Raw genomic sequence first — 25,537 nt, 5'->3', positions numbered from 1 at the left:
ATCAGGAAGGGGATTGGGAAAGGAGGCAGTATAGGGGATGGGGGCGGTATCAGGAGGAAGACAGGGGGATGAGAGCTGCATTGGAGGGACGGAATCGAGGATGGGAGTGGTATCGGGAGGGGGATGGGGGCGGTGTAAGGCACTGAGGATAAGGGGTGCGTATTAGGGAGAGTATCAGGGACAAGGGGCGGGACACGCGGATGGGGCAGTATCAGGAGGAGTATTGGCGGTGGGGGCGCTACCAGAAGGGGGACGGAGGCGGGAACTGAGGAGAGGGGCAGCGTGGGGAGCAGTATCGGGGAAGAGGCCGAGGCCGGGGCCGGGAGGCATGTCGGGGCCCCTCCCTGCCGGAGTCACAGAGCGGCAGCTGCCACGTCAGGGCAGGTTCCTGCCGCAGCCGGAGCCGAGTCAGCCGCCGACGCGCGAGTCCCCGCCCCCGGCCACCGCACAGCGGGGAGCGGCCGCCGCCGGGCCGGTCGCAGGGAGCCGCCGTCCGCCTCTGGCCCAACGTCCGCGCCATGGAGACCCGCTACAACCTGAAGAGCCCGGGTGAGCGAGCGAGGGGCCGCGGGACCCGGCAACGTCTTCCGGGGCCGCCTGCCTGGGCGGGAGCCGGCTCCCTCCTCGCCCTGCGCTGGGGCAGCGGCTGGCGGCCTCCCTCGAGGCCTCGGCCCGGCGAGGGGTACAGGCCGCAGCGGCCCGGGGTTGGGCCGCGGGAGGAGCGGGCCGGGAGGCGCTGGTAGGCCGGAGTCAGCGGCCGGGATGGGGTCTGCGGGCCTGGGAGCCTCCTCAGCCCCAGGGCGACGCGGTCGCTCCCTCGCCCTGCCCGCTGCGCTCTCGGCCCCGGGGGGAGACGCTGAGCTGGACCAGCAGCGAGCCCCTTCCGGGGGGCGGGGAAATGGCTGAACCCCACTCCCAGGTCGCCCTTCTCTCCAGGGGCTCTGGGCGTTCGCTCCCCCCACCCATGCCACAGCCTCTGTGTGCCCGACACCCTCGCGTAGCCGCACCCCACTCGCCCTCTGCCCACCTGGGTCCCCCAGTCTCCTTCGCCCGGGGCTCTGCCCCCCCCCTTTGCCCCATGATGGTCCCCCCATTGTGCCAGGGCTCCCTTCCCTTCTTCCCGCACTGCAGGGTCCCCCATTCTCCTCCCTATTGCCTTCACACCCGAGTCCGTATTCTCCCCACCGGGCCAGGGGCTCTGTTGCCCCCAACTCTTCCTCACCAGGATCCCCCATTCTTTACACCAGTGGCTCTCAACCTTTCCAGACTACTGGACCCCTTGCAGGAGTCTGCTTTGTCTTGAGTGCCCCGAGTTTCACCTCCCTTAAAAATGACTTGTTTACAAAATCAAACATATAAAATACAAAAGTGTCACAGCACACTATTCCTGAAAAATTCTGCACTTTCTCATTTTTACCATATAACTATAAAATCAACTGGAATATAAATATTGTATGTACATTTCAGGGTATAATATATAGAGCAGTTAGGGTTGCCAGGCGTTGGGTTTTCTACTGGAACGCCCGGTTGAAAGGGGACCCTGGGCCCCCTTTAAAAATCCCCCGTTAAAAATCCGGCCGGCAGCGCAGCAGGGCTAAGGCAGGTTCCCTGTCTGTCCAGGCTCGGCGCTGCTCCCAGGAGAAACATGTCCCTGTGGCTCCTAGGCGCAGGGACTAGGGAGGCTTTGCGTGCTGGCCCCACCCCTAGTAAATACACGATCCTAGTGAAATGTTAAAAGAAAAGGAGTACTTGTGGCACCTTAGAGACTAACCAATTTATTAGAGCATAAGCTTTCGTGAGCTACAGCTCACTTCATCAGATGCATATCGTGGAAACTGCAGCAGACTTTATATATACACAGAGAATATGAAACAATACCTCCTCCCACCCCACTGTCCTGTTGTGGCCAGTCCAATGGTACCAGTGGGCACCATCGTCTCCTGCGCAGCTCCGGTGGGAGCCCGCTCAGTGGTCAGAGCTTCGGAGGCACCGTTGGCCTCCCTCTCCAGACACCCAAGAAAGGAGTCAGTGGGAAGTCCTCGGCCCCGTGCCCAGAGTCCAACTAGGTGGTGGACCCTCCAGTGACGGACGACACCCAAAGCACCGTACTGGCCTCCTCCACCTTCCCGGAGGAGGTGATCGCGTCTCTACCCCGCAGGAGGACTTCAGGGCCCATCAAGAACTCTTAAAGAGGGTGGCAGCAAGCCTCCAACTCCAAGCAGAGGAGATGGAGGAGCCCTGTTTAATGTGTTGTCCCCATCTGCACCAGGTAGGGTGGCCTTGGCTCTCCATGAAGGGGTGGCTAAGATTTCAAATGCCCTGTGGCAAACACAGGCCTCGTTGGCCCCCATCTCTAAAAAGGTGGAACACAAGTACTTTGTACCCACTAAAGGCATGAGTACTTGTATGCCCACCCAGTGCCCAACTTCCTGGTGGTCGAGTCGGTCAACCACAGGGAATGGCAGGGTCAGCCAGCCCCAACCCCAAAGAACAAAGACTCTCAGAGACTGGACTCTTTTGGAAGGAAAATGTATTTGTCTTTGAGCTTCCATTTACGAGTGGCAAACCATGAGGCTCTCCTGGGCCGGTACAAATTCAATCTATGGGGTTCCCTGCCCAAGTTCGAGGACTCTCTCCAGGAGCGCAATAGGAAGGAGTTCAAGGCGCTAGTGGAGAAAGGGGCAGCGGCCGCTAGGACGTCCCTGCAGGCAGCCTTGGATGCTGCGGACACGGCCCCATGATCCATGGCCTCCGCGGTGTCCATGAGACGGGTGTCATGACTCCTGCTCTCTGGGCTGTCCAACAAGGTGCAGTCTTCCATGCAGGATCTCCTGTTTGATGGGAAAGCTCTGTTTGTGGAGGAAACAGATACAAGGCTGCATGGCATGAAAGACTCCTGCATGACCCTCCAGACTCTGGGCCTCTATGTCCCTGCTCCAGCAAAACCTAAGTTCAAACCACAGCAGACTCCCACCCAGGCCGCCCTCCTGAAGTATGAGGGCGCCCATAAGAAGCAGCAGGACTATAAGAGACGCCCATAGAGACAGTCTCGGCTTGCCTCCCCCCGCTCCCTCCCAGCCTGGGTCCTCCAAGGGCAAGCAGGTGGGGAAAAGGCTTTTTGACGGGATGCTCAGGGGCACCCCGCCAGTCCTCACCAGGGATCCAATAAAGCTCCCCTTCTCCAACCGGTTGTGTGCTTTCCTCCTGGAATGGTCGCGGCTAACCTCACACCAATGGGTCCTCAACACCATCTCCTGGGGTTACACCCTCCAGTTTACTTCCTCCCCACACAACCACCCCCCCCGTCCCTCTTGGGGGACTCCTCGCATGATCCTCTGCTCAGGCAGGAGGTGGGGCGGCTCCTAGGACTAGGAGCGATAGAGGTGGTGCCCGAGGAGTTCATGGGCAAGGGATATTACTCCCATTATTTCCTTATCCTAAAGGCCAAAGGGATGCTCAGGCCCATCCTGGACCTGCGAGGTCTGAACCAGTACATGGTGAAGCTCAAGTTCCACATGGTCTCCCTGGCCTCCATCCTTCGCTCCCTGGATCCCGGGGACAGGTATGCTGCCCTCAACCTACAGGACGTGTACTTCCACATCCACATATTCGAGGGACACAGGCGCTTCTTCCGTTTCGTGGTGGGACAGTATCATTACTAATTCACGGTCCTCCCATTTGGTCTGTCCACTGCCCCCAGGTTGTTTACAAAATGCATGTCGGTGGTAGCGGCCTACCTCAGACGGCGGAGGGTTCAGATATTTCCTTATTTGGATGATTGGCGTGTCAGGGGCACCTCCCGGTCGCAGGTGAGGGATCACGTGGCACTCCTGTCCAGGTGCACCGTTCCACGTTAGTCCCGGTCCAATGCATAGAGTTTATCGGGGCGCTCCTGGACGCAGAGTCGGCCAGGGCGTCTCTCTCGCCAAACAGATTCGAGATCCTAAAAGGTCTCATCCACTTGGTCACAAGGTTCCCAGTGACAACAACCAGGGTTTGCCTGCAACTCTTGGATCACGTGTCGGTGATGCCCCCGGTTCTGCTCTGCGGGGGTCTGGGGAGGGATGCTACCTCCGATGCCTTTCTCTTGCCAAGGTGACTTCTCTTCGCCTTTCCACCATTCCCTCTAATCAGCAGGGTCCTGGAAAAGGTAAAGACGGACAAGGCCCAGGTCCTCTTTCAGGATCAGGGGTGCCTCCTCCATCCAAACCTAGCGGCGCTTCACCTCACGGCGTGGCTGCTCAGTGGTTAGGCGGAGAGGAAAGGACGTGCGCAGAACAGGTTCAGCGCGTCCTCCTCGAAAGTAGACAGCCCTCCATTCGCCGCACTTATTTGGCGAAGTGGTCCAGTTTCTCTAGATGGGCGGCGGACCAGGGTGTCTCCCCGGTGGCCACCCTAATCCAGCTTATCCTTGATTACCTCCTCCACCTGAGGGCCCTGGTCTCACCTCTCATGGAAGGTGGCCTTCCTGGTTGCAATCACGTCAGCCAGGCGAGTCTCGGAGCTCAGGGCCCTGACCTCCGAGCCGCTATACACGGTCTTTCATAAGAACAAGGTCCAGCTCTGCCCACACCCCGCATTCCTCCCGAAGGTGATCTCCACCTATCACATGGGTCAGGACATTTTTCTACCGGTCCTCTGCCCCAAGCCTCATGCGTCCAGTGAGGAGTGCAGTCTTCACACACTCAATGTGCAGCGGGCTCTGGCTTTCTACCTCAAGTGGACGAAGCCATTCAGAAAATCCTTGCAACTGATCGTCACCTCGGCTGAGCGTGCGAGGGGCCAGCCGATTTCGACTCAGCGGCTTTCCAGTTAGATCACTTGGTGCATCCGCTGCTGTTATGAGTTGGCGGGTGTTCTCCGCCACCCATTTTGAGGGCACACTCGACTTGGGCGCAGGCCTTGTCGGCTGCCTTTGTGATCCACGTACCCATCCAGGACGTTTGTAGGTCCGCCATGTGGTCTTTGGTTCACATGTTCACCTCGCACTATGCGATCATCCTCCAAACCAGGGATGACACAGGGGTTTGACAGGGCTGTCCTCCGTCCTGGGAACTTGTGAACTTCTACCCACCTCCAACGGATATAACTTGGAATCACCTGTTGTGGAATACACATGAGCAATCACTCGAAGAAGAAAAGACAGTTACCTTTTCTGTAACTGGTATTCTTCGAGATGTGTTGCTCATGTGTGTTCCACATCCTGCCCTCCTTCCCCTCTCTCGGAGTTGTCTCTCAAGAAGGAACTGAGGGTGGGGGGAGTGCGCAGCTCCCCTTATACCACGCCAGGCAGGCGCCACTCCAGGGGTCGCTGGGGGGCGCTCCCCCCCCACAGGTACTGCTAGGGGAAAAACTTCTGGCACCGGTGCACGTGGCGAGCACACACACCTGCTGTGGAATAGACATGAGCAACACATCCTGAAGAACACCAGTTAAGGAAAAGGTAACTGTGTTTTCTTCGCCTGCTTACCACCAGCTGTTTATAAGTAACACTTATGATTAGAAGAGGTCCTAAAAACAATAGATCATGCTTTTGTGTGTAAAATGTAGCAGCCTTTTTGACGACCTATAACTGGTGCCATCCACCAGTATCCTTAGTATACTGCCTGTAGATGTCCAATTAGTTTGGGATATATATACAGGAGTGTCGTGTGTAAGAGACAGGAGGTAATTGTCCCGCTTTGCTCAGCACTGGTGAGACCTCAGCTGGAGTACTATCTCCACTTCTGGGTGCTACACTTTAAGAAAGATAGGAACAAATTGGAGAGAGTCCAGAGGAGAACAACAAAAATGATAAAAGGTTTAGAAAACTGCCCCATGAGGAAAGATTTAAAAACAACAACAACCCTGAATGTGTTTAGTTCTGAGAAAAGAAGACTGAGGAAGACCTGATAGCCTTCATGTTCAAGGGCTAGTATAGAGAGGATGGTGCTAGCAAGAACAGTTGATCAGAAGAAGGTATAAAATGCTGTATTTATGAAACGTGGACTTGTCTTGGCATGTGTACTCTCCTTCTTACATTCATCAAAAAACAAAAAAACAAACAAAAAAACCTGATACCATAAACAAGACTGTCATAGACAGACACCTGCTTTACTTAGGGTATTATGCGGGTGGTGGACTGTGGCAGAGGTAAGGTTGTTTGGATTACGTTCATGTTTTCCAGTATTGTAGCACTGGGTGTTTTCAATTTTTTTAACCTTGATTTAGGATTTTGTGACTTTCTGAGGTTTGATATTAGAGAATTTATTAACAGTTTGTGAAAAAACAGACAGTTGGACTACAATCTTGTGATAAGATATAAAAGTCTGACAGCTCTTCATTTGTGTTTTCTCCCTTAGGTATGTATGTACATTTAGAAAATCCCTTTTGTTAACAGTTAGTTTACATTTTAAATGTATAGCATAACAATTTATTTTACAAAATGCCCAAGTTCAAGATATAAATAGATAAAACATATAAACTTTTTGGGCCATATTTTTCACTGGCACTGCTTAGAGTTTTAAAAATGTATGCAATTACCATTTTGCACATGCAAATGTGTGTTCTATCTGTATATGTGTACATGTTGTTTGTGTTACGTGAGGAACAACTGGAGAAGGAAGGATTGAATTAGGGAAGGCATAATCAAATTATAGCGCACAATTGTTGTTTTAAAGGATAAAAGAAATGTTTAGCGGAATTATTTAATTTTACAAACATACTAAGATGTTTGTGTATAAATCAGTGGGACTACTCACAGTGTGTAAAGTTACACATATGCAAAAGGCTTTGCAGAATCAGGGCCATGATAATAACAAGTGTCAACATGTATTGACTAGGTGTCTTGTTTCATTAAAATACTTCTTAGTGACATCTATATAGTTGATAACACTGATTGGTTACATTGGTACATTCATTTATTTATTAGAACTTTGAGCAAGAAATATTCAATTATGGGTTGTATTGTGCCTCAAAGGAACAGCATTGCATTGGAAAGGGAAGTTGTAAGTAGAGCAGGATCGGGTGAGGTTGCACTGTAGCAGGAGTCCCAGAGGAATTCTGGTTGGCTGGCTGGCTCAGCCTGAATTTCTCTTGGGGCTTCTTGGGATTGCCCATGGCAAAAGGAGTTGGGTCTATGGCTCCACCATTGCTCTTCCCCTTCCCACGCTGTTTGGGGAGATGGGCATTATTACTAGTGGCACTAGCATGGAGCAGTGGCTCCACTTCTCAGCCATGTCATCCTATTATTAATACTGAAGACAGAAGGGAGTTAATTTTAAGATGACATATTCTATAAGTGTCAGGTAGGCTCTTTGCACCCTCTTCCTAGTTGCTGCGCCATCCCCACAAATACTCCCCATATGCGTCTGAGCGGGGTTGGGAAGACTTGTGGCCCTCTGTAGTCTGACATTTTTTTAATTGTGGTGAACATTCACTAAGCGGTCCTGCTTTTATATTTTAATGCATTTATTGCTAAAATACAGATGTGATTCCTCAGATAATTCTACAACTGTAGGATTATAAGAACAGTCACATTGCAAATAAAATGTTATCTTGTGTTTCTGTATTTTAATAAACAGATTTCAGGGGCCAGTAAAAGATATAACCTCACTCACCTTGTCTCTCTAATAGTCTGAGACCAACACAGCTACAGCAACACTGCATACAACAGATTTTAGGGAAGCAGACTTTTATAATTAATATAAATATTTAGATCTGATTTACCACACATGTTAATTGATGAGATATTCAGGCACACTTATTTTATATGGTTTGCCATGTCATTGAAAGTAAGAGTTGCACTGAACGGCAGTTTGGGGTGCTGGGTGTCTAGGACAGGTACGTGTGGTTAATCTGGAAATCTGGCTGTTACCATTCCTACTTGCTCTTAACAAGAGACTTTTAAATGAAACTATTTCTTTGCACCTGCTGCACTAAATAGCAATGACTGCAGAAAAACTGAATTTTAAATTCAGCAGGCTTGTGATTTCCCCATGTTAATATATGGGTTTAAAAGTAAGTTTTAAAAATGACTCACCTGTTAATATATAACATGATATAAAATGAATTATAAACAAAACTTTGCAAATAAAATTATGGCAAACATTTTAAAAGTATACCAAAGTTGTTCTGCGGGTATATGTCAGCGTGGCTCACACTCTAGGTGCACATACATGCAAGAGAGGAATCTTTCGAATAGCAATGTCTGTTGGGCCACACTTGCACTATTCATGTCCTTGTGCCCATCCACCCAACGGCGTAAAGGGCAGAGTGGTCACAACTGTCTCTCAGTTCCCTCTTAGTGCCCATGACAGTGAGATGTAATGAGTGGTGTCTGTGTGCTGCCCTGTGGAATTTACTTCTCTTGCAAATTAGATAGTCAGGGTTAATTCCCTTTAAGGTTTTTCCCCACATTTTTTTTATTTGGTTATATATTTTTTAAAAATCAAACTAAATTTAATTTGTTCCTCAGGACTGGGTGTCTCTACCCATGCAAAAAATGATGGATTCTAAACCTTGAAGCTTTAAACCATGCCCACCCTGTGATTGTTTAATCCCATTTACAGAGAGCTGCATCTGCTGTCTATTTTATCTCAGGGAAAGCCATGTTCCTGACCACTGCTTAGTGTGTCATTTGTTCTTTACAAGAATGAGGAAGCAAACATCCAGCTAGCACTGTGTTAGACCACAAAGATGTTTAGAAGAGCATACTCTTCTTCACACCTCCTCTTACAAAGAAGTGAATCACAGTTGCATTGGGGAGTATAATTGGACTACCTCCAGATGTAAAGAACTTGGTCTCAGAAGGCCATGGCTCTTCACATAAATTTACTAGAACAAAGAGCAGTCAGACTGCAATGCTATGCATGCCAGTCTGTTCTACAGAACTTCACAGTTGAGATTCTCACAGACAGCACATCTGCATTGTACTGTTTAAAGAAGCAAGGAAATGCCTACTCATTACTTCCATGTCAGGTGGTGATCAAGTTATGGACATAGTGTCATCAAAATGGGACACCCTCAAGTCACTCTTTTTGTTTGGGAGTCAGAAACAACCTAGCAGACAATCCATCACCAATGATATGTGGTCTTTGAAGAGCTCTGTCATCAAGCCAACATTTCATTGGTGGGGAAATTCCATTACAGAGTTGGTTGGTAGCAAAGATAGGGGAGACGTGCCCAGGATTATTGCAAGATGCCTTCCTTGTACTATGGGATCAAGGTCCCATGTACATACTTTTTTTCTACCAAATTCTTTGATTCCAAGAGGCATATGCAAAGTAAGACAGGATGTAGCTACACTGATTCTGCTAGCATCAAATTGGCAAAGAAAGTTCTGGCTGACCAGCCTCCTCAGAATGTCTGTCTAGCCTTCCATACCACTTCTAGACTGCCCAGATATAGTATTGCAGAACCAAAGTCACATAGTTCACCCAGACAGGAGGTCACTACATTCAACAGCCTGGATGTTGGCAAGTTGAGTGCTACTGACAGAGAGACCACTCCCTGTTAGTATAAGAAATCCTACTACAAAGTAGAAAATTCTCCATGAGAAAGACTTACTCCTCTAAATGCAAAAGATTTTCCATTTGTGCAGTTCAACACAAACTGTGATCTGTTGGAGGTTCATATGTCTAGAATCCTCAACTGTGTTCTGCATTTCAAACTTGGGTTGTCAAGCGACTAAAAAAAATTAATCGCGATTAATCTCACTGTTAATAATAGAATACTGTTTGTTTAAATATTTTTGGATGTTTTCTACATTTTCAAATATATTGATTTCAATTACAGCACAGAATACAAAGTGTACAGTGCTCACGTCATATTTATTTTTGATTACAAGTATTTGCACTGTAAAAAAACAAAAGAAATAGTATTTTTCAATTCACCTAATACAAGTACTGTAGAGCAATCTCTTTATCATGAAAGTTTAACTTAAAAATGTAGAATTATGAACAAAAAAACCTGCATTCAAAAATAAAACAATGTAAACTTTTAGAGCCTGCAAGTCCACACGGTCCTCCTCCTTGTTCAGCCAATCGCAAGTTTGCTTATATTTGCAGGAGATAATGCTGCCCGCTTCTTGTTTACAGTGTTACCTGAAAGTGAGAACAGGCATTTGCATAGCACTTTTGTAGTTGGGATTGCAAGGTATTTATTTGCCAACTGCGCTAAAATTCATATGTCCCTTTGTGCTTCAACCACCATTCCAGGGGACATGCGTCCATGCTGATGACGTGTTCTGCTCAATAACAATCCAAAGCAGTGTGGACCGGCGCATGTTCATTTTCATCATCTGAATCAGATGCCACCAGTACAAAGTTGATTTTCTTTTTTGGTGGTTCGGGTTGTGTAGTTTTCCGCATTGGAGTGTTGCTTTTTTAAGACTTCTGCAAGCATGCTCCACACCTCGTCCCTCTCAGATTTTGGAAGTTATATCAGATTCTTAAACCTTGGGTTGAGTGCTATAGCTATCTTTAGAAATCTCATATTGGTATCTTCTTTGCGTTTTGTCAAATCTGCAGTGAACGCGTTCTTAAAATGAACATGTGCTGAGTCATCATTCGAGACTGATATGAAATATATGGCGGAATGTGTGTAAAACAGAGCAGGGGACGTACAGTTCTCCCCCAAGGAGTTCAGTCACAAATTTAATTAACGCATTATTTTTAATGAGCGTCATCATCATGGAAGCATGTCCTCTGGAATGGAGGCCGAAGCATGAAGGGGCATACGAATGTTTGGCATATCTGGCACGTAAATATCTTGCAATCCCAACTACAAAAGTGCCATGCAAATGCTGGTTCTCACTTTTGGTGGCATTTTAAATAAGAAGAGCGCAGCATTATCTTCCGTAAATGTAAACAAACTTGTTTGTCTTAGTGATTGGCTGAACAAGAAGTAGGACAGAGCCTACAAGATCACTCAAAAGTTTTACATTGTTTTGTTTTTGAGTGCTGTTATGTTAAAAAAAAAAATCTACATTTGTAAACTGCACTTTCACGACAAAAAGATTGCACTATAGTACTTGTATGAGGTGAATTGAAAAATACTATTTTATTATTTTTACAGTGCAAATATTTGTAATAAAAATAATATATACTTTTATTTCAGTTACAACACATTTTTATATAAAAATATAGAAAAACATCCAAAATATTTAATACATGTCAATTGGTATTCTATTGTGTAATAGTGTGCTTAAAACTGCGATTAATCCTGATTAATTTTTTTAATCATGATTAATTTTTTTGAGTTAATCGCATGAGTTAACTGTGATTAATCAACAGCTCTATTTCAAACATTCTGGACTTGTTCATTCAATTTAATCAAAATCCATTTTGCAGTGATGTTGGCTTGCTACCCATCTGTGCAGTCGTGTTCATTTTTTTTTACTTACCCCACAGTATCTAGATTTCCAAAGAGGTTACTGCATGCATATCCACCAGCGAGAGAACCACCTCCAGTATGGGATCTCAGTATTGTCCTTTCAAACCTTATGGAACCTCCCTTTGAGCTTCTTTCTGAATGCACTTCACACAACCTTACACTCAAAGGAGCCTTTTTAGTCTCCATTTGTGACCCTTCTGGCTGATGTAAACACCAGGCTCTGATGACTGATCCTTTTTACACAACTTTTCATAGAGACAGGGTTATGTTGAGAACTTATCCTAACTCTAGTCCCAAAGTTGTGTTGGACTTTCATTTGTATTACTCTGTTAATGTAACCAGTTATCTTTCCAAAACTCCTCAGGAGAGAAGAAATTCAATCCTTGGACATTTCAAGGCCTCTGTTATATTACCTCAGTAAGACACAGCCTTTTAGAATATCTCCTCATCCTTCTATTTTTTTAATCTGTAGTTTCTAAGGATCAAGCCATCTCCTCCCAGAGAATATAAAAATTGATACACATTTACTTGAGTTTACATAGGTCAGAACTTTGTTAGTCAGATGACTCCCTTTTCTATTTCTTTTTAATAGTATCACCACACTGTTGTATTTCATGGCTTAAAAATGTTCTGTTTATAAATAATATGGTTACTTTGTAAATGAATTGTATAAAATAGTCAAGATGTGGTTAATTTTACTTGGCGTACATTGTAAAAATTATCAGAAGGTAACTTTTCAAGGACTTCATTGTCCAGACACCTCAGTTCTCTGTCAGATTTGCCTATCCACTTTCAAATGTCACCATCATCCACGGGCACTGACACTCCACTGATTAAACTCCAGGTTTTCTAGATATAAATGCATTTTAAAAACTGATTTGACTGCTTACCTTGGCTAGCCAAAATATGCCTAAACTGTGTTAGCATGAACAGGATTAAAACCATGTTTAAAATTGTTCTGCTAACTCAGTTCCATTTCTAGAGCAGATGCCCTGCTTTCCTTTATCCTTGTGATAAGTTTTATACTGAAATCTGCTGCACCTAATCTGACAAATCAGAGGTGCTGTTTACCTGGCTTAAATAGCAGTTCTCATTTTCATAGGAGAACTTTGTGATTCATTCTGCAAATCAAACTTCCCACCAGATTTGAAATGTACAAGTAGCCTTGATTAGCCTTCAAATAAATACTTTTAACTGAATTTATGAAGGTTTTCTTGGTTTTGGATAAAGGATTATATCTTATATCTGAAGATGTTTCTGTGGATTTAGTCACTCTGTACACAGGGTCAGATTAATGAAAGTTGTAATCAAAGAAATATGTTTTTTCTATTCGTTCTCATATCATTTCTGCCATATCATGATTTAAATCACTAGTCAGGAAGACTCGATTTAATCATGGATTTCTACATAAAAGTGCATTCTTGTTGGTTGTTATAACCTTAATACATATTCGTCACAACTCAGAGATAGATGTAGGTTTCATTTTTAGAGGGTACACACTGTACATTTTTAAAGTGATTTATTTTGAAAACTTTTCAGATTAGTTTTACAGCTCTATCAGAAAATGAATGATTGTTTGGTTATTTCATTTACCAAAGGTAATTGAAGCAGATAGTTCACCGCCCAGTGACTTCATAAATATCTCCAATTCAACAGGTTAATTATTAATATTTGGAGGATTTTCTTGCTATGCTGTGTTAGGAGGAGAGCATCACCAGACAGACATTTACATTTTTTTATTTAACTAAAACAACAATGTTATGTATTCTGGATTTTTTTCTTCAACAGCAAAAATATAATATTTTAACAAAACAAACATGATTTTTTGAATGTAGTTAAACATTCACATTTTTTAAAATCAGGTTTGTTTTTGTTAAAATTGTTTTAAAATAAAATAGTTAAATGAAATATTTAGAAAAACAAAAATTAAATTGACTGTGTCAGCCAGGTCAACATGAGAAACTTAAAATATTGGCTTCTGCAGCTAACTCAGTCATCTTCACCTTCATTTTCCTGTTTGTTCATAAACTGGAAAAGAAAAAGAAGCTTTCCTGCTTTTTCAGGTCCCAAACGATTTCTCAGTTTGGAATGAATTAGTCCAAAGGAAGGAAATATTATTTCTACACTGGTAGAAGAAATTACTGCTGCTATCGCTTCAACAGTCTCTGAATCCAAGTGTTTAAGTGACTTCCACCAATTCACTGGTGTGACTTTCTTTAAAACTTCAGCAAACATGTATTTCTTGATTGGTTCTTATTTCCAAACTGGGACTCTTTTACAGCCTGCTGCCATTATAGGTTTTCCCTTCTAGTGAGAGAATGGTATGGTAGATCTCAAATCAATGAAGGCTACATTCAGAAAGACCTGAAGACTTCTGGAATATGCTGCTCAAACAGTTTCCCTTTTGTTTCTACTGCCTGTCTCTCCCTTCTCACATTTATCTCCAGACTTCTTCTCCTTGTCTTGGTCTATTCTGCCCCCAACAACCTTCTATCCATTGAACTTTTTGAAACTTTGCACTTTTAGAGAGAAGTAAGGGACTGACTCTGTTTACACAAATTTGCAGAGGGACAAGAGGTTTGAGGTCTATTATTTCTCACCTCTTTATATTATTTATTTATTTAAAAAAACATTTTTGCTGTTAACAAGCATGTTATCTCTGGAGAGACATATCCACAGTTTGAGAACTGCAAAACTAAGCATCTCTGATGGTATCTTCTTGACCAAGGTGGGCAAACTCCGGCCCACGGGCCACATCCGACCCGTGTGACTGTCCTGCCCGGCCCATGAGCTCCTGGCCAGGGAGGCTAGCCCCCGGCCCCTCCCCTGTTGTCCCCCCTCCCCTGTAGCTATGCCGCCATGTGGGCAGCGTGGCTGGCTCCGGCCGGGCGGTGAGACTGCGAGCTCCTGCTGCTCTGAGCTGCATGGTAAGGGGGTGGGAGTGGGGGGGTTGGATAGGTGTGGGAGTTCCGGGGGGCCTGTCAGCGGGTGGGGGTGTGGATAGGGGTCAGGGCAGTCAGGGGACGGGGAACTGGGGGGTTGGATAGGGGGTGGGGTCCTGGGGGGGCCTGTCAGGGGGCAGGGGTGTGGATAAGGGTTGCAGGGGGCAGACAGGGAGCGGGGGGGCGTTAGGGGGTGGGGTCCCGGGGGGCTGGTTTGGGGCGTGGGGTCCCGGGAGTGGGTGGTCAGGGGACAAGGAGCAGGTGAGGTTGGATGGGTCAGAGGTTCTGAGGGAGGCAATCGGGGCAGGAAGTGGGAGGAGGTGGAAAGGGGCAGGGGCCAGGCTGTTTGGGGAGGCACAGCCTTCCTACCCAGCCCTCGATACAGATTCGCACCCCGATGTAACCCTCGGGCCAAAAAGTGCTGCAGGGCTGGAGCACCCACAGAAAAAAAATAGTGGGTGCGCAGCTCCAACCAGCCATAGCTGATGGGCGGTGCTGCTGATCAGCTTTTTGGCATCTTGGGGAGGAGATTGCGGGAGGGCAGAGAACAGCGAGCGGGGGGCTCGGGGTGGAGTGAGGGCAGGCGCCTTGGGGGCTGGGGGTGGAGTGAGAGTGGGAGGAGGCGGAGTGATGACGGGACTTCAGAATGGAGAAAAATAAAAGTCAGTGCCTATGACCATGAGGCTGAGGGTGGAAGGGGCAACACAGAGAGCTTCCTTCTCTTTTATTGCAGTAATAAGACAGGGTCAGGTGGGTGTGGGGCTTCACACTTATCAAACAATTATTACTATGCGAGTGATATGAAAGATCGAGCTACCATTCATGGTCCAGGGACAGCACCCTGATAGAAATTGCAGCAGTCTCACCTTTCCAAGCACCTGGGAAGGAGTGGAGGCTATCTCTTCACCTGGCCCGAACTGAGGCTTTAGTGTGGGAATGGTGGCACAAGTATTTTTCATCCTTACTGGTAGGCTTAGTTATCAAGGTACTACATGCGGGGTAAATGTTTCGGGCACCACGTATGTATGTTTTCAATGGCAAAATGTAAAGTGTATCTGTGTGTCCCCGTGTACTTTCCAATGTTCGGTCCTCTCATAGAAATCTCTCAATGATTTTGTTTGCACTGTTAAAGATAATAGTTATGTAACTTTTCTGACAGTTAGCAGTCAAGGTGTAAAGTTTTTTAGGGCTTGTCTTCACTAGTGTGCTACATTGGCATAGCTGCATGGATTCAGCTGTTGATGTAGCGCATCTGGTGAAGATGGGCTATGTTGACGAGAGAGTGTTCTCCCATTGACATAATTTTACCCACCTCAACGAGAGGTGGAAGCTATGGCAGCACCAGAGTGTCTCCTGCTGACATAGCCTGGTGTAGACAGCGCTTTAAGTCAATGTAACTTAGGTCTCTCAGCGGGTGTTTTTTTCACACCCCTGAGCAATGTAAGCTACATTGACTTAAGCAGTAGTGTAGACAAGCCCTTACTTTTTTTAGGCAATTGCTGAAATGCAAGGAGGTTCTTCTTGTGATAAAATATAATGATAGGTATTTCTTGTTCATCTGTATTTGTTGAAAGCAATTGTGAAAACCTAGTAAATGTTGTATTCCCCCCCTCAGCTTTAATGTAAGGGCCGAATTAATAAATCACCTACAATTTACTCATAATGTTGAGATACATTATTTGGGAAACTGTGAAACAACTAAATATAATTTTTCTCAGAACTTTGTGCTCTTATGACTCATTAAATCCTGTACCCTATCTGAGTAATTTATCATGTGCATCTGAGAATGAAGTCATGTGAGAGAAACATGGTGTGCTGTACCATATAAGCTACTTTGTTATATGAAGTGACTCCTTCAAGATAATGCTAACAAAATCTCCCGTATATTTTATTTTTTTTATTTTTTAAGGGAGCTTTTCATACTGATATACCAAATTTCCTTTTTCAGCTGTCAAACGTTTAATGAAGGAAGCAGCCGAATTGAAGGATCCTACAGATCATTACCATGCACAGCCCTTGGAGGTTAGTTTCTGTGTATATTTGCTGTAGCTGTTAGTTTGTCTCTGCTGTATAATACCTAATATTTTTCTGCCTGGTTACATTGCTTTAAGTCCATACATAATATTTAATTTTGGTTTTGGAGATTAATAGACCTTATTAAAATGGTCAGATTTTTATTTTTTCCTTCCTTGAAAACTACCAGGAACATTTTTAATGTAATGACTTCATGGAGTTGTCTCATCGGTAAAAAGTACATAATAAAAGTTAAGATTTTATCTAAATAGTCATGTCACATTGTTGCAATGTTTTTCCCCTGGGAATTGCATAACATCATAATTTAAATGTGAAGTGGTTATACATCTAAAAAGAAATTCATGTTATGAAGTTACCCTAGCAGAAAGTTTAAGGCTAGATCCTGTAATTGGATTGACATGTGTGCAGCCCTGTGCATACATGGGAGCCCATTGAAGTAACTGGTTGTTCAGTGGGAGCAGAAGGGAGCAGTTGCAGGATCTCACCTTTTTAAAAAAAAAAAATCTTACCCTAATGATGCTCTCTATGCTGCAGTCTCAGTCCTGGAAATATTATAAACAGTCAAAAATTTGAGGAAAGGTGAAATTCTAGAGCGGACAAGACGAAACTTAAAAAAAATATATCCTAACGATTTATGTTACAGTATTGTAGAGTTTCTGGTTTTAGGTTGTAGCTGGAAAACCCCCCAATTTTTAAAAAAAGGGAAAAAAAATGAGGGGTGTTTATCCAGTAAACACCAGAAATGGTTATTTGTATCTACAGGCTTGTCTACATGGAGCAGTAATGCAGACTTGGAGGGTGTGATTTTCTAAGTGCACTAAAGCAGCGGTTCTCAAACTGTGGGTTGGGACCCCCAAAGTGCGTCACCAGGGCTGGCTTAGACTGGCTGGAGCGCAGGGCTGAAGCCTGAGCCCCACCAACCCAAAGCCAAAACCCGAGGTCCTCCGCCCTGAGTGGTGGGGCTCAAGTTACAGGCACCCTGCCTGGGGCTGAAGCACTTGGGCTTCAGCTTTGTACCCTTGCACAGGCCAGTGGGGCTCGGGCTTTAGCTTTGACTCTTCCCCCCAACCTGGGGTGGCAGAGCTTGAGTGGGCTCAAGCTTTGGTCACCCCTCCTGGGATCATGTCATAATTTTTGTTGTCAGAAATGGGTTGTGGTGCAACGAAGTTTGAGAACCCCTGTGCTAAAGTGTTGCACGTTAATTTGTTCCTGTAGACCTTGCTGGTACATACTAAAGGTTCCCTAGTGTGCTTTAACATAGTGCTGTTTGAAACAGTACTACATTACAAACAGATTACTCATTACAACATATACAGAGAGAGAGAGCCCTGAAAACCCCCCATTTTTGGATATCTACACACAACCCAAAAATTTCTAAAAGTAAACCTTAAAAAACAAAAAGAAAAGGAGTACTTGTGGCACCTTAGAGACTCACCAATTTATTTGAGCATAAGCTTTTGTGAGCTACAGCTCACTTCCTCACGAAAGCTTATGCTCAAATAAATTTGTTAGTCTCTAAGGTGCCACAAGTACTCCTTTCCTTTTTGCGAATACAGACTAACACGGCTGCTACTCTGAAACCTTAAAAAACAGAAGCCCTAAATGTTGGGACTTTGTCCTTTGGTGGAATTTTTGCAGAAAAGCTTAGTGCAGTTAGCATACGTAGAGCACTTAACACGCTTTTGGGTGCTATAAAGTACAGATTATTGTTATTGATTAGCTTTTGTTTTTGCTTGCAGTTTTTCTCCTGAATAATGATTTTGGTAAAATATCAACTTTTATTTTTTCACTTATATTTCTGTTTTATTTTAATTCCAGTGTTTTAAACCAAGTTCAGGGATAAACAGTACCTGGATTTTTGTAATAGTAAGAATATGAAGGCCTATTTCAGGATGTTATTTGCTGGTAGTTTGTATGAATCTGCTGATTCCTTATTAGGACAGTCTCTCTCTCCTGGGGAGAGAACAGTGAGAAGCAAAACCTGAATAAATGTTGACAGTACTATATTCTGTCCTTTCAAGAGTGATAAGTAGGTGGGCAAACATACAGCTGTGATCCAGCATTTAGCATTAGTCATGAGTAGGGATATGACTTTCTCAGTGTTGGTCACCACTGTCCCCAGACCCTGTAAATTTTGCTGTTGATTTCAACTCAACTGTGAAAACAGAGAGCATGTCTTAATTAACAGTAAGCGATCATGATTTTTTTGAGTTGTCAGCGGAAGTGAAAAAGTTAAAATGGTTGGAATATGCAAACCTTTGAATAATGGTAAATAGTGGACAACAACGCCAGCAACAAAATATGAGTAAAAATTGGCAAAATTAAGTGCTAAGCAACGAGCACAGCAATATTCTCAAACATTTAATGAAAACAAAGGAAAGTTATTTTGTATCTAGTGCAGCATATTGATTTTACCAGAAACACTAGCTGTAACAAGCATCTGGAAAGTGCAACACATAAGTACCAACCAGAGGCATTACAAGTGGAGGAAAACAGAAATCTGAAACGTCAGAAAACAGCTGTTTACTACTAAGATCGAAGAGCAGCTTTACAGGAGATATGAAGCTTTCAGCTTAACAGAAGCCTTTTCTCCCTCTTGTATATCCTTCACAATTCAAAACTCAGAGGGTTTTTAGAATGCAATCTGGAACACACACTGGAGTTATACCTAGTGCAGACCAGTTGGGTAAGTAAAACTTTCTAAAGAATTTTGAATATGGCATTCAGTAATTGGAGAGACAAGGTGGGTGAGATAATATCTTTTATTGGACTGACTTCTCTCGTCTCTCTCACCAACAGAAGTTAGTCCAATAAAAGATAATGTCTATTGGTGAGAAAGATGAGAGAAGTTGGTCCAATAAAAGATACTACCTTACTCACCTTATCTCTCTAATATCCTGGGACTAACAGCCCAACACGCATACTTTCAAGATTTAAAAGAAAAGCATGGTAGCAGATGAAACTATTGATGCTGAAGACAGATATGTACTCAATATTCTCGCCATCCTTGGCCCAACAAGCAGTGACAACAAAGCTACTTCAGCTCCGCATGAACAAAACAAGCTGGAAGTATTTTTATTGAGTTATGAGGTTTTGGAAGCAGTTAATTTAAAACAGTAATCCAGGCAGTAAGGGAAACTGTTGAGAAATTCATAATACCATTTGATTGCATGACTGCATTTGTGACAGATAATGTCATTACATGGTGAGAGTTTGGGATTGAGGTTTGAAACCTTTATTTTTAAATGCAGTACACCTGATGTTTATGATGCATTTCCTTAACCTTGTTGGCGATTTGTGGATGAAAATACTTTTAAAAGTAAATGCATTTGTTGTGACTATAAAACAGGCTTTCACTGTCAGGCCTACAATGAAAGCACAGTTTTGTATGTTTCTAATTGAAAAAGGGAAAAGTCCTTGCATACCACCAACCCCTGTAATAATCAGATGGAATAGCTGGTTCAAAGCACCTCTTTATCATCTTGAATATGATGAGGATTACATTTCATTTTTTAGAAAGGGGAACGATCATAATAATAGTTTTAATGTGTTGCAGAGTTTAATCTCTGCCAGTCTCCATAGGTTAGAGGCTCTAAAGGAGTTTGCACCACATATCATGAATACTTTCATAGTTTATGAAGAACCCACAGTTCAGGCTCATTAGGTGAAAAATGACTGTGATCTTGTGCTGTAAGCTGAGAGCTCTGTTGAAACTTAACAACATCCAGCAACCAAAAATTGCACCTCTAGAAAGCGCAATAAAAAATAAGTCATACATGGAAACTGACTCAACCTCCCGTTTTTGCCAACCTGCTGCTGCTTTTTTCAGTGCTGTATTGCTCCTTAACTGTAGCCTCCACAATGCTGCACTGTCTTATAGTAGTTATTCTCATTTAGCATTCTTCTGATTTTGAATTTTTGCTATTCTACAGAGTTACAGTCCATGCTTGTTTTAATAAAGTAATAATTATCTGTTTTTGTCCTGCTCTCTCTGACTTATGTGCTCTTGTTTTTTAGGATAATCTTTTTGAATGGCATTTTACTGTTAGAGGCCCTCCAGATTCAGATTTTGATGGAGGAATTTATCATGGACGAATAGTACTACCACCAGAGTATCCCATGAAACCCCCAAGCATCATTCTGTTAACAGTAAGAGTATTTAGCAGTCATCCTTTTTATATGGTCATTTCAATTAGAGTAACCATAAAAGATTTTGGCAATATGGGAGAGAGTTCACTTAGAGAAAAGTGCAGAATTGTGCCTTTTTGTTTTGTTTATCCATTTGTATACCTGTAAATGAGACTAAATGAAAAATCTGAAGACTATTTATGCAAGATTATATACATTATGGAAAAGCCACTGTAGGATAGGGTGACCAGATGTCCTGATTTTACAGGAACAGTCTTGATATTTGGGGCTTTTTCTGTTATAGGTGCCAATTATCCCCCACCCCCTGTCCCGATTTTTCACACTTGTTATCTGGTCACCCTACGTAGGATGAACTGAACTTAGTGCTTTGACCACTGAAAGAGGAGGGAAAATAATTCCCCTACTGCTGTGGTAGGAGGCATAATGCCATGCCATTTGATTCACTTTGGAATAGTGATGTAGGCAGGGACAGTTACCTATGTTGCATGCTGAAATGTTATTTATAGTAACTGTAATGAAATATAATCTGTTTATTAAAACACTTCAAGTTCTTATTCCAAGGCCAGAGAAACAATGAGAAATAGTGGATGAGCAAACAAACTGAGTGACCTCGTCTTGAGAGAGGTTTACTATCCAGTTTCAATTGACATCGAGAGCTGCATGTGGCCAGAACCAGGCAGGACCTTGCCTCAAATTTGTGTCAGGAGGATTTTATTTAGTAAATAATTCAATATTTGTGTGTGTGTGTGTGTGTGTGTGTGTGTGTGTGTATGTGAGTATGAAAGTTGCAAAGACAAGCACTCAAAACTTAAGAAATGCCAGAATTAAGGTTACCTATGCAACCTTAATTCAGAACCCTTGTGCATATGCATTAAGATACAAGAATGGAAAAAATAGTATGTGATCATGTAATTAAAGACTGTATCATAATTAAATTATATAAAGTGGAGCCATATTGACCCCTCTACTTGGGTCGTCAGCAGGGTTTTGGACTTTTACATCTACAGTACAAATTTCTACCACTTGAGTTAATGGAGTAACTGGTAGTAGGAGTAGGCTGTTCTCCTCTATGTGGACCAGCTACTAGAAGGGGATGAAATCTACTAAAAAAGCGTGTGTCTCACAGCTGTTTGTTGACAGCAAAGGAATGTTAGACGCTCAGGATTCCTGAGTTCAGTTCCAGGTTCTGAAGGGGAGCTTGCTACAGTGGTTGTGGACCCTTCTGTTCCTGTGCCCTCACCTTGTTCCTGTCCTCTTCTGTTCCTGCCCCTTCAGCCTCTGCTTCTATTTATCCCCACTCCCTGGGTCCTTCCCTCTTCCTCTGCTCCCTGTACCCTCTGGCTCCTGCAGCCTCTTCATCTACTCTGCACTCAAATTTGCTGCTCATCCTTCACACTGGCTATGTGCCAGACAGGGAGCACAGATAGTGCAGGAAGGACAGTTTCACTGCTCTTAGTCCTGTGTTCCATACCACAGTGAAGCCCAGCAGCTGGGAGGAGTAATTGCAGGGAAGATCCTGCTAAGCCCCTGGAACCCTGGGCTGAAGCATGCCCAGTGAAGTTGGAATCATCAGAATATTTACCTGCCAAACTCTGTCAAGCCTCTAGTAAGCATGTGAAAGCTGAGATTTTTCAAAGGGTCATAAATTGGTAAAATTTGGATAATTTTCACAGAGATGGCAAAAAAGCACTTTCCTGGTGTCAAATTTTAAGTCTCTCTGAAGCACAGAGGTGCTAGAGATTTTGAACTGAACATTTGTTTAAAAAAAAAATAAACATGGGCAAAACAATGTATTTTTTCCTAATCTCATTCTTGGAAACTGCTGAACTGTGTTAGCTGAAACTTCTCCCTCCAAATCAGCCTCACATGAACACCCACTGTGGATTTGGCAAATGCTTGACTAAGTCATAAGCAACGGAAAACAGGGTCTTATGATTGAAAGTATCCGGCAACCTTAACTATAGATGGTGCTACCAGCTCTGCCTGTAAATATAACAAGAGCTACCCTTTCAGCAACACTTAAAATATGTTTTGGCAAAACAGGACAGCATCATAGTGGCCTTAACTTCTAAATTTTTGTATATGATTCAAAAATTTGATTATGATCACCCATTATTAATCAATTCCAGTAAATTTTCCATAGTATTTTTGGCTTTTAAAGCATTGAAATTATTCTCATTTGTCATATTAAATGTTGCAGATCTTAAAAGTGGAATACAGAACTCACTTTTGGAGGACTTCTGCTATTTATGTTATGTTTAAAAGATATCTTAAATGGGAGATTGTCTTCAGTGATTTGTGTAAACAGCAGCAAGTGTGGCTTCAACAAACCTAGTCGAGCTTTATGTTGTTGTCATTTGTTCAGTTGTTACATGATGATTGCAAACAGATTTACTTGAAAAGATTTTTACCGCTTAATTTTTTTTTGGTAGAAGCTAGTTTAACAAGGAATATTTGGGTTGAATAATGTCTTTTTTGTTTTTCTTCCCCGTCTCTCTTCCCTGAAGGCCAATGGCAGGTTTGAAGTAGGGAAGAAAATTTGTTTAAGCATCTCAGGACATCACCCTGAAACGTGGCAGCCTTCATGGAGTAGTGAGTATTACTTAATATTCAGTGTAATTCTTCTTCAGCAAAACATTGATGGACACCAACAAAACTAGTTTTCAGAATTATGTTCTTTGTGAAATTATCCATTATCTTATTTCAGTTTTATACTGTGCTCATCAGCATATCATTAAGCACAGTGCTTGATATATGGGCCAATCTCTGATGACATGCAGAGGAATTTCTTCTACTTACTCCCCTGACCTCAAGGAGACACTGGAAATAACATTGTTTCAGTTTCTGTCCCTTATAGAGAAATAAGTAGAATGGTGAGAAGAGGCACATGGTTTTAGTGTTATCATTTTTCCTGGATAAGTTGATGATTAAACTTTGAACTTAATGCATTTCTATTAAGCTCACTTAAAGTTTCTTTGTAAACAAATCTTAGTTGAATTGACTATGGAATCAGTATCTTATTATTTGTGGCACCTTAGAGACTAACCAATTTATTTGAGCATGAGCTTTCGTGAGCTACAGCTCACTTCATCAGATGTTTACCGTGGAAACTGCAGCAGTTCCACGGTAAACATCTGATGAAGTGAGCTGTAGCTCACGAAAGCTCATGCTCAAATAAATTGGTTAGTCTCTAAGGTGCCACAAGTACTCCTTTTCTTTTTGCGAATACAGACTAACACGGCTGTTCCTCTGAAACCTATCTTATTATTGTATCTATTGATCACAGGACTAAAAAAAAATAAATTCTAAGACAATATTATATTTGCTGAATGCCAACTAAGTGTATGTTTCTTCAGGGGTAAGGTAAAGGGTGAGTAGGAGTCGCTGTGAGCACTTCCTCTCCTGTTTCAATCTAATTTAACCATTCATGCCACATTCTGTTCAGGTTAGCAGGGCTGACCTTTAGGGTCTGAAAACTCCAGAGCTATGCCCTAACTCCATTTTCTGACCAACATAGATGTCCATATTAATCTCCATTTTTAAGCAAAATAGGAAAAATAGCCACTGAATTTGTGGAGGTCACCTTGGTGTAAATTAATCACTATGGTTGAAAGTATATCACCCTAATTTTCCAAAAACAACATGGGTTATTACAGTTTCCACCACAGTTGCCTGGAACTAGCCATTGCGGCCTGTATAGCCCATGATCATAAGTCCCATGTGGTGTTGGGTTTTTTTGTGGATGCCAGGATTATGGCTACCACTGACACTAGGCTGCCTTGAGTTCTGCAGATGAAATGGTTCCTCTGCTGAGTTGGCAAGATAGTCTCTGGCGCAAGGAGGGATACTGCACAGTTGCAAGCAGCCAAGCCAAAGCATACAGAAGTAGGAAGGCTGTTTCCCCTCAACTTGAGCAGCAACTATAGCATACTGGAAGGTGGAACCAGGCCTCCCACCCACCCTCACCAGCACCCTTCCTCAGTCTTGTGAAAAGAGTGGAAAACAGGAAGCACCATAGGAGAAGAAATCTCATAGGGAGAGAGTAAAGGGGGCTGATCTCAAGGGAGAAAAAAGGATGGGGTACCCAGGAAGGGGAAAGGTAAGGTGGTATGTTTAAGATCAGTGAAGGGATGTGAATTGCTGTGAGAGGGAGGTATAGGGAGGACTTGGAAGAGACAATGGAATACTGATGGGCTCAAGGGGGTGGGAGATCAAGAGAAGTATGGTGAACTATTGATATTTATTTGCTCCAGGTAAACAAGCAGGTAGAATTTTACAAGGCTGTGTATATAAAACATTCTGAGTGTTGTTTTAAATTTATAGTTATGAAAAATACTTCGAATCCTTTACTTCCTAGTCTGGTCACTTTAAGTTTTCCTTCTGAATCAGCTTGAATAGTGATCTAGGTTGGATATTAGGAAAAACTATGTCACTAGGAGGGTGGTGAAACACTGGAATGGGTTACCTAGGGAGGTGGTAGAATCTCCATCCTTAGGGTTTTTAAGGCATGGCTTGACAAAGCCGTGGCTGGGATGATTTAGTTGGGATTGGTCCTGCTTTGAGCAGGGGGTTGGACTAGATGACCTCCTGAGGTCTCTTTCATCCCAGATATTCTATGTGTAGTGTTTCAGAGTAGCAGCCGTGTTAGTCTGTATTCGCAAAAAGAAAAGGAGTACTAGTGGCACCTTAGAGACTAACCAATTTATTTGAGCATAAGCTTTTGTGAGCTACAGCTCACTTCATTGGATGCATTCCGATGAAGTGAGCTGTAGCTCATGAAAGCTTATGCTCAAATAAATTGGTTAGTCTCTAAGGTGCCACTAGTACTCCTTTTCTTTATGTGTAGTGTGTGGTCAACTGAGTAACATGGTTTGTAATTCTGAAATGGCACTCTGTACTAAATGAACTCTAAAAGGAGAGGGGAGGATCCAACACCCTGAGTTTAAAATGACTGAATGGTTTTTGCTTTTTGTAAGTCTCACTGCACTATACTACTTATACATTTCCCTGAAGTGGGAAGAGGAGGAATCATGCCGCAG

General features: G+C 43.5%; 1 protein-coding gene across 3 annotated transcripts in view; it reads left to right on the top strand.

The window, feature by feature from the left end:
- Nucleotides 1–413: 413 nt before the first annotated feature.
- The window catches only part of UBE2J1 (ubiquitin conjugating enzyme E2 J1), a 65,721-nt gene continuing 40,597 nt past the window's right edge, over nucleotides 414–25,537 (top strand). The window contains exons 1-4 of one of the 3 annotated variants that reach the window (XM_073336716.1): nucleotides 414–549; nucleotides 16,264–16,337; nucleotides 20,367–20,498; nucleotides 23,006–23,090. In XM_073336716.1, the coding sequence (XP_073192817.1) occupies nucleotides 519–549; nucleotides 16,264–16,337; nucleotides 20,367–20,498; nucleotides 23,006–23,090 (322 nt within the window). In that variant the 5' untranslated portion in view covers nucleotides 414–518. The remainder of the gene's footprint in view (nucleotides 550–16,263; nucleotides 16,338–20,366; nucleotides 20,499–23,005; nucleotides 23,091–25,537) is intronic. The other 2 variants (XM_073336715.2, XM_073336717.2) reach the window with 2 other exon arrangements.

Source organism: Lepidochelys kempii, chromosome 3 (genome assembly GCF_965140285.1).
Source record: "Lepidochelys kempii isolate rLepKem1 chromosome 3, rLepKem1.hap1, whole genome shotgun sequence".
NCBI classification, from domain to species: domain Eukaryota; kingdom Metazoa; phylum Chordata; order Testudines; family Cheloniidae; genus Lepidochelys; species Lepidochelys kempii.
The sequence above is the reverse complement of the archived record's forward strand: the minus strand, read 5'-3'. Positions and strand labels throughout refer to the sequence as shown.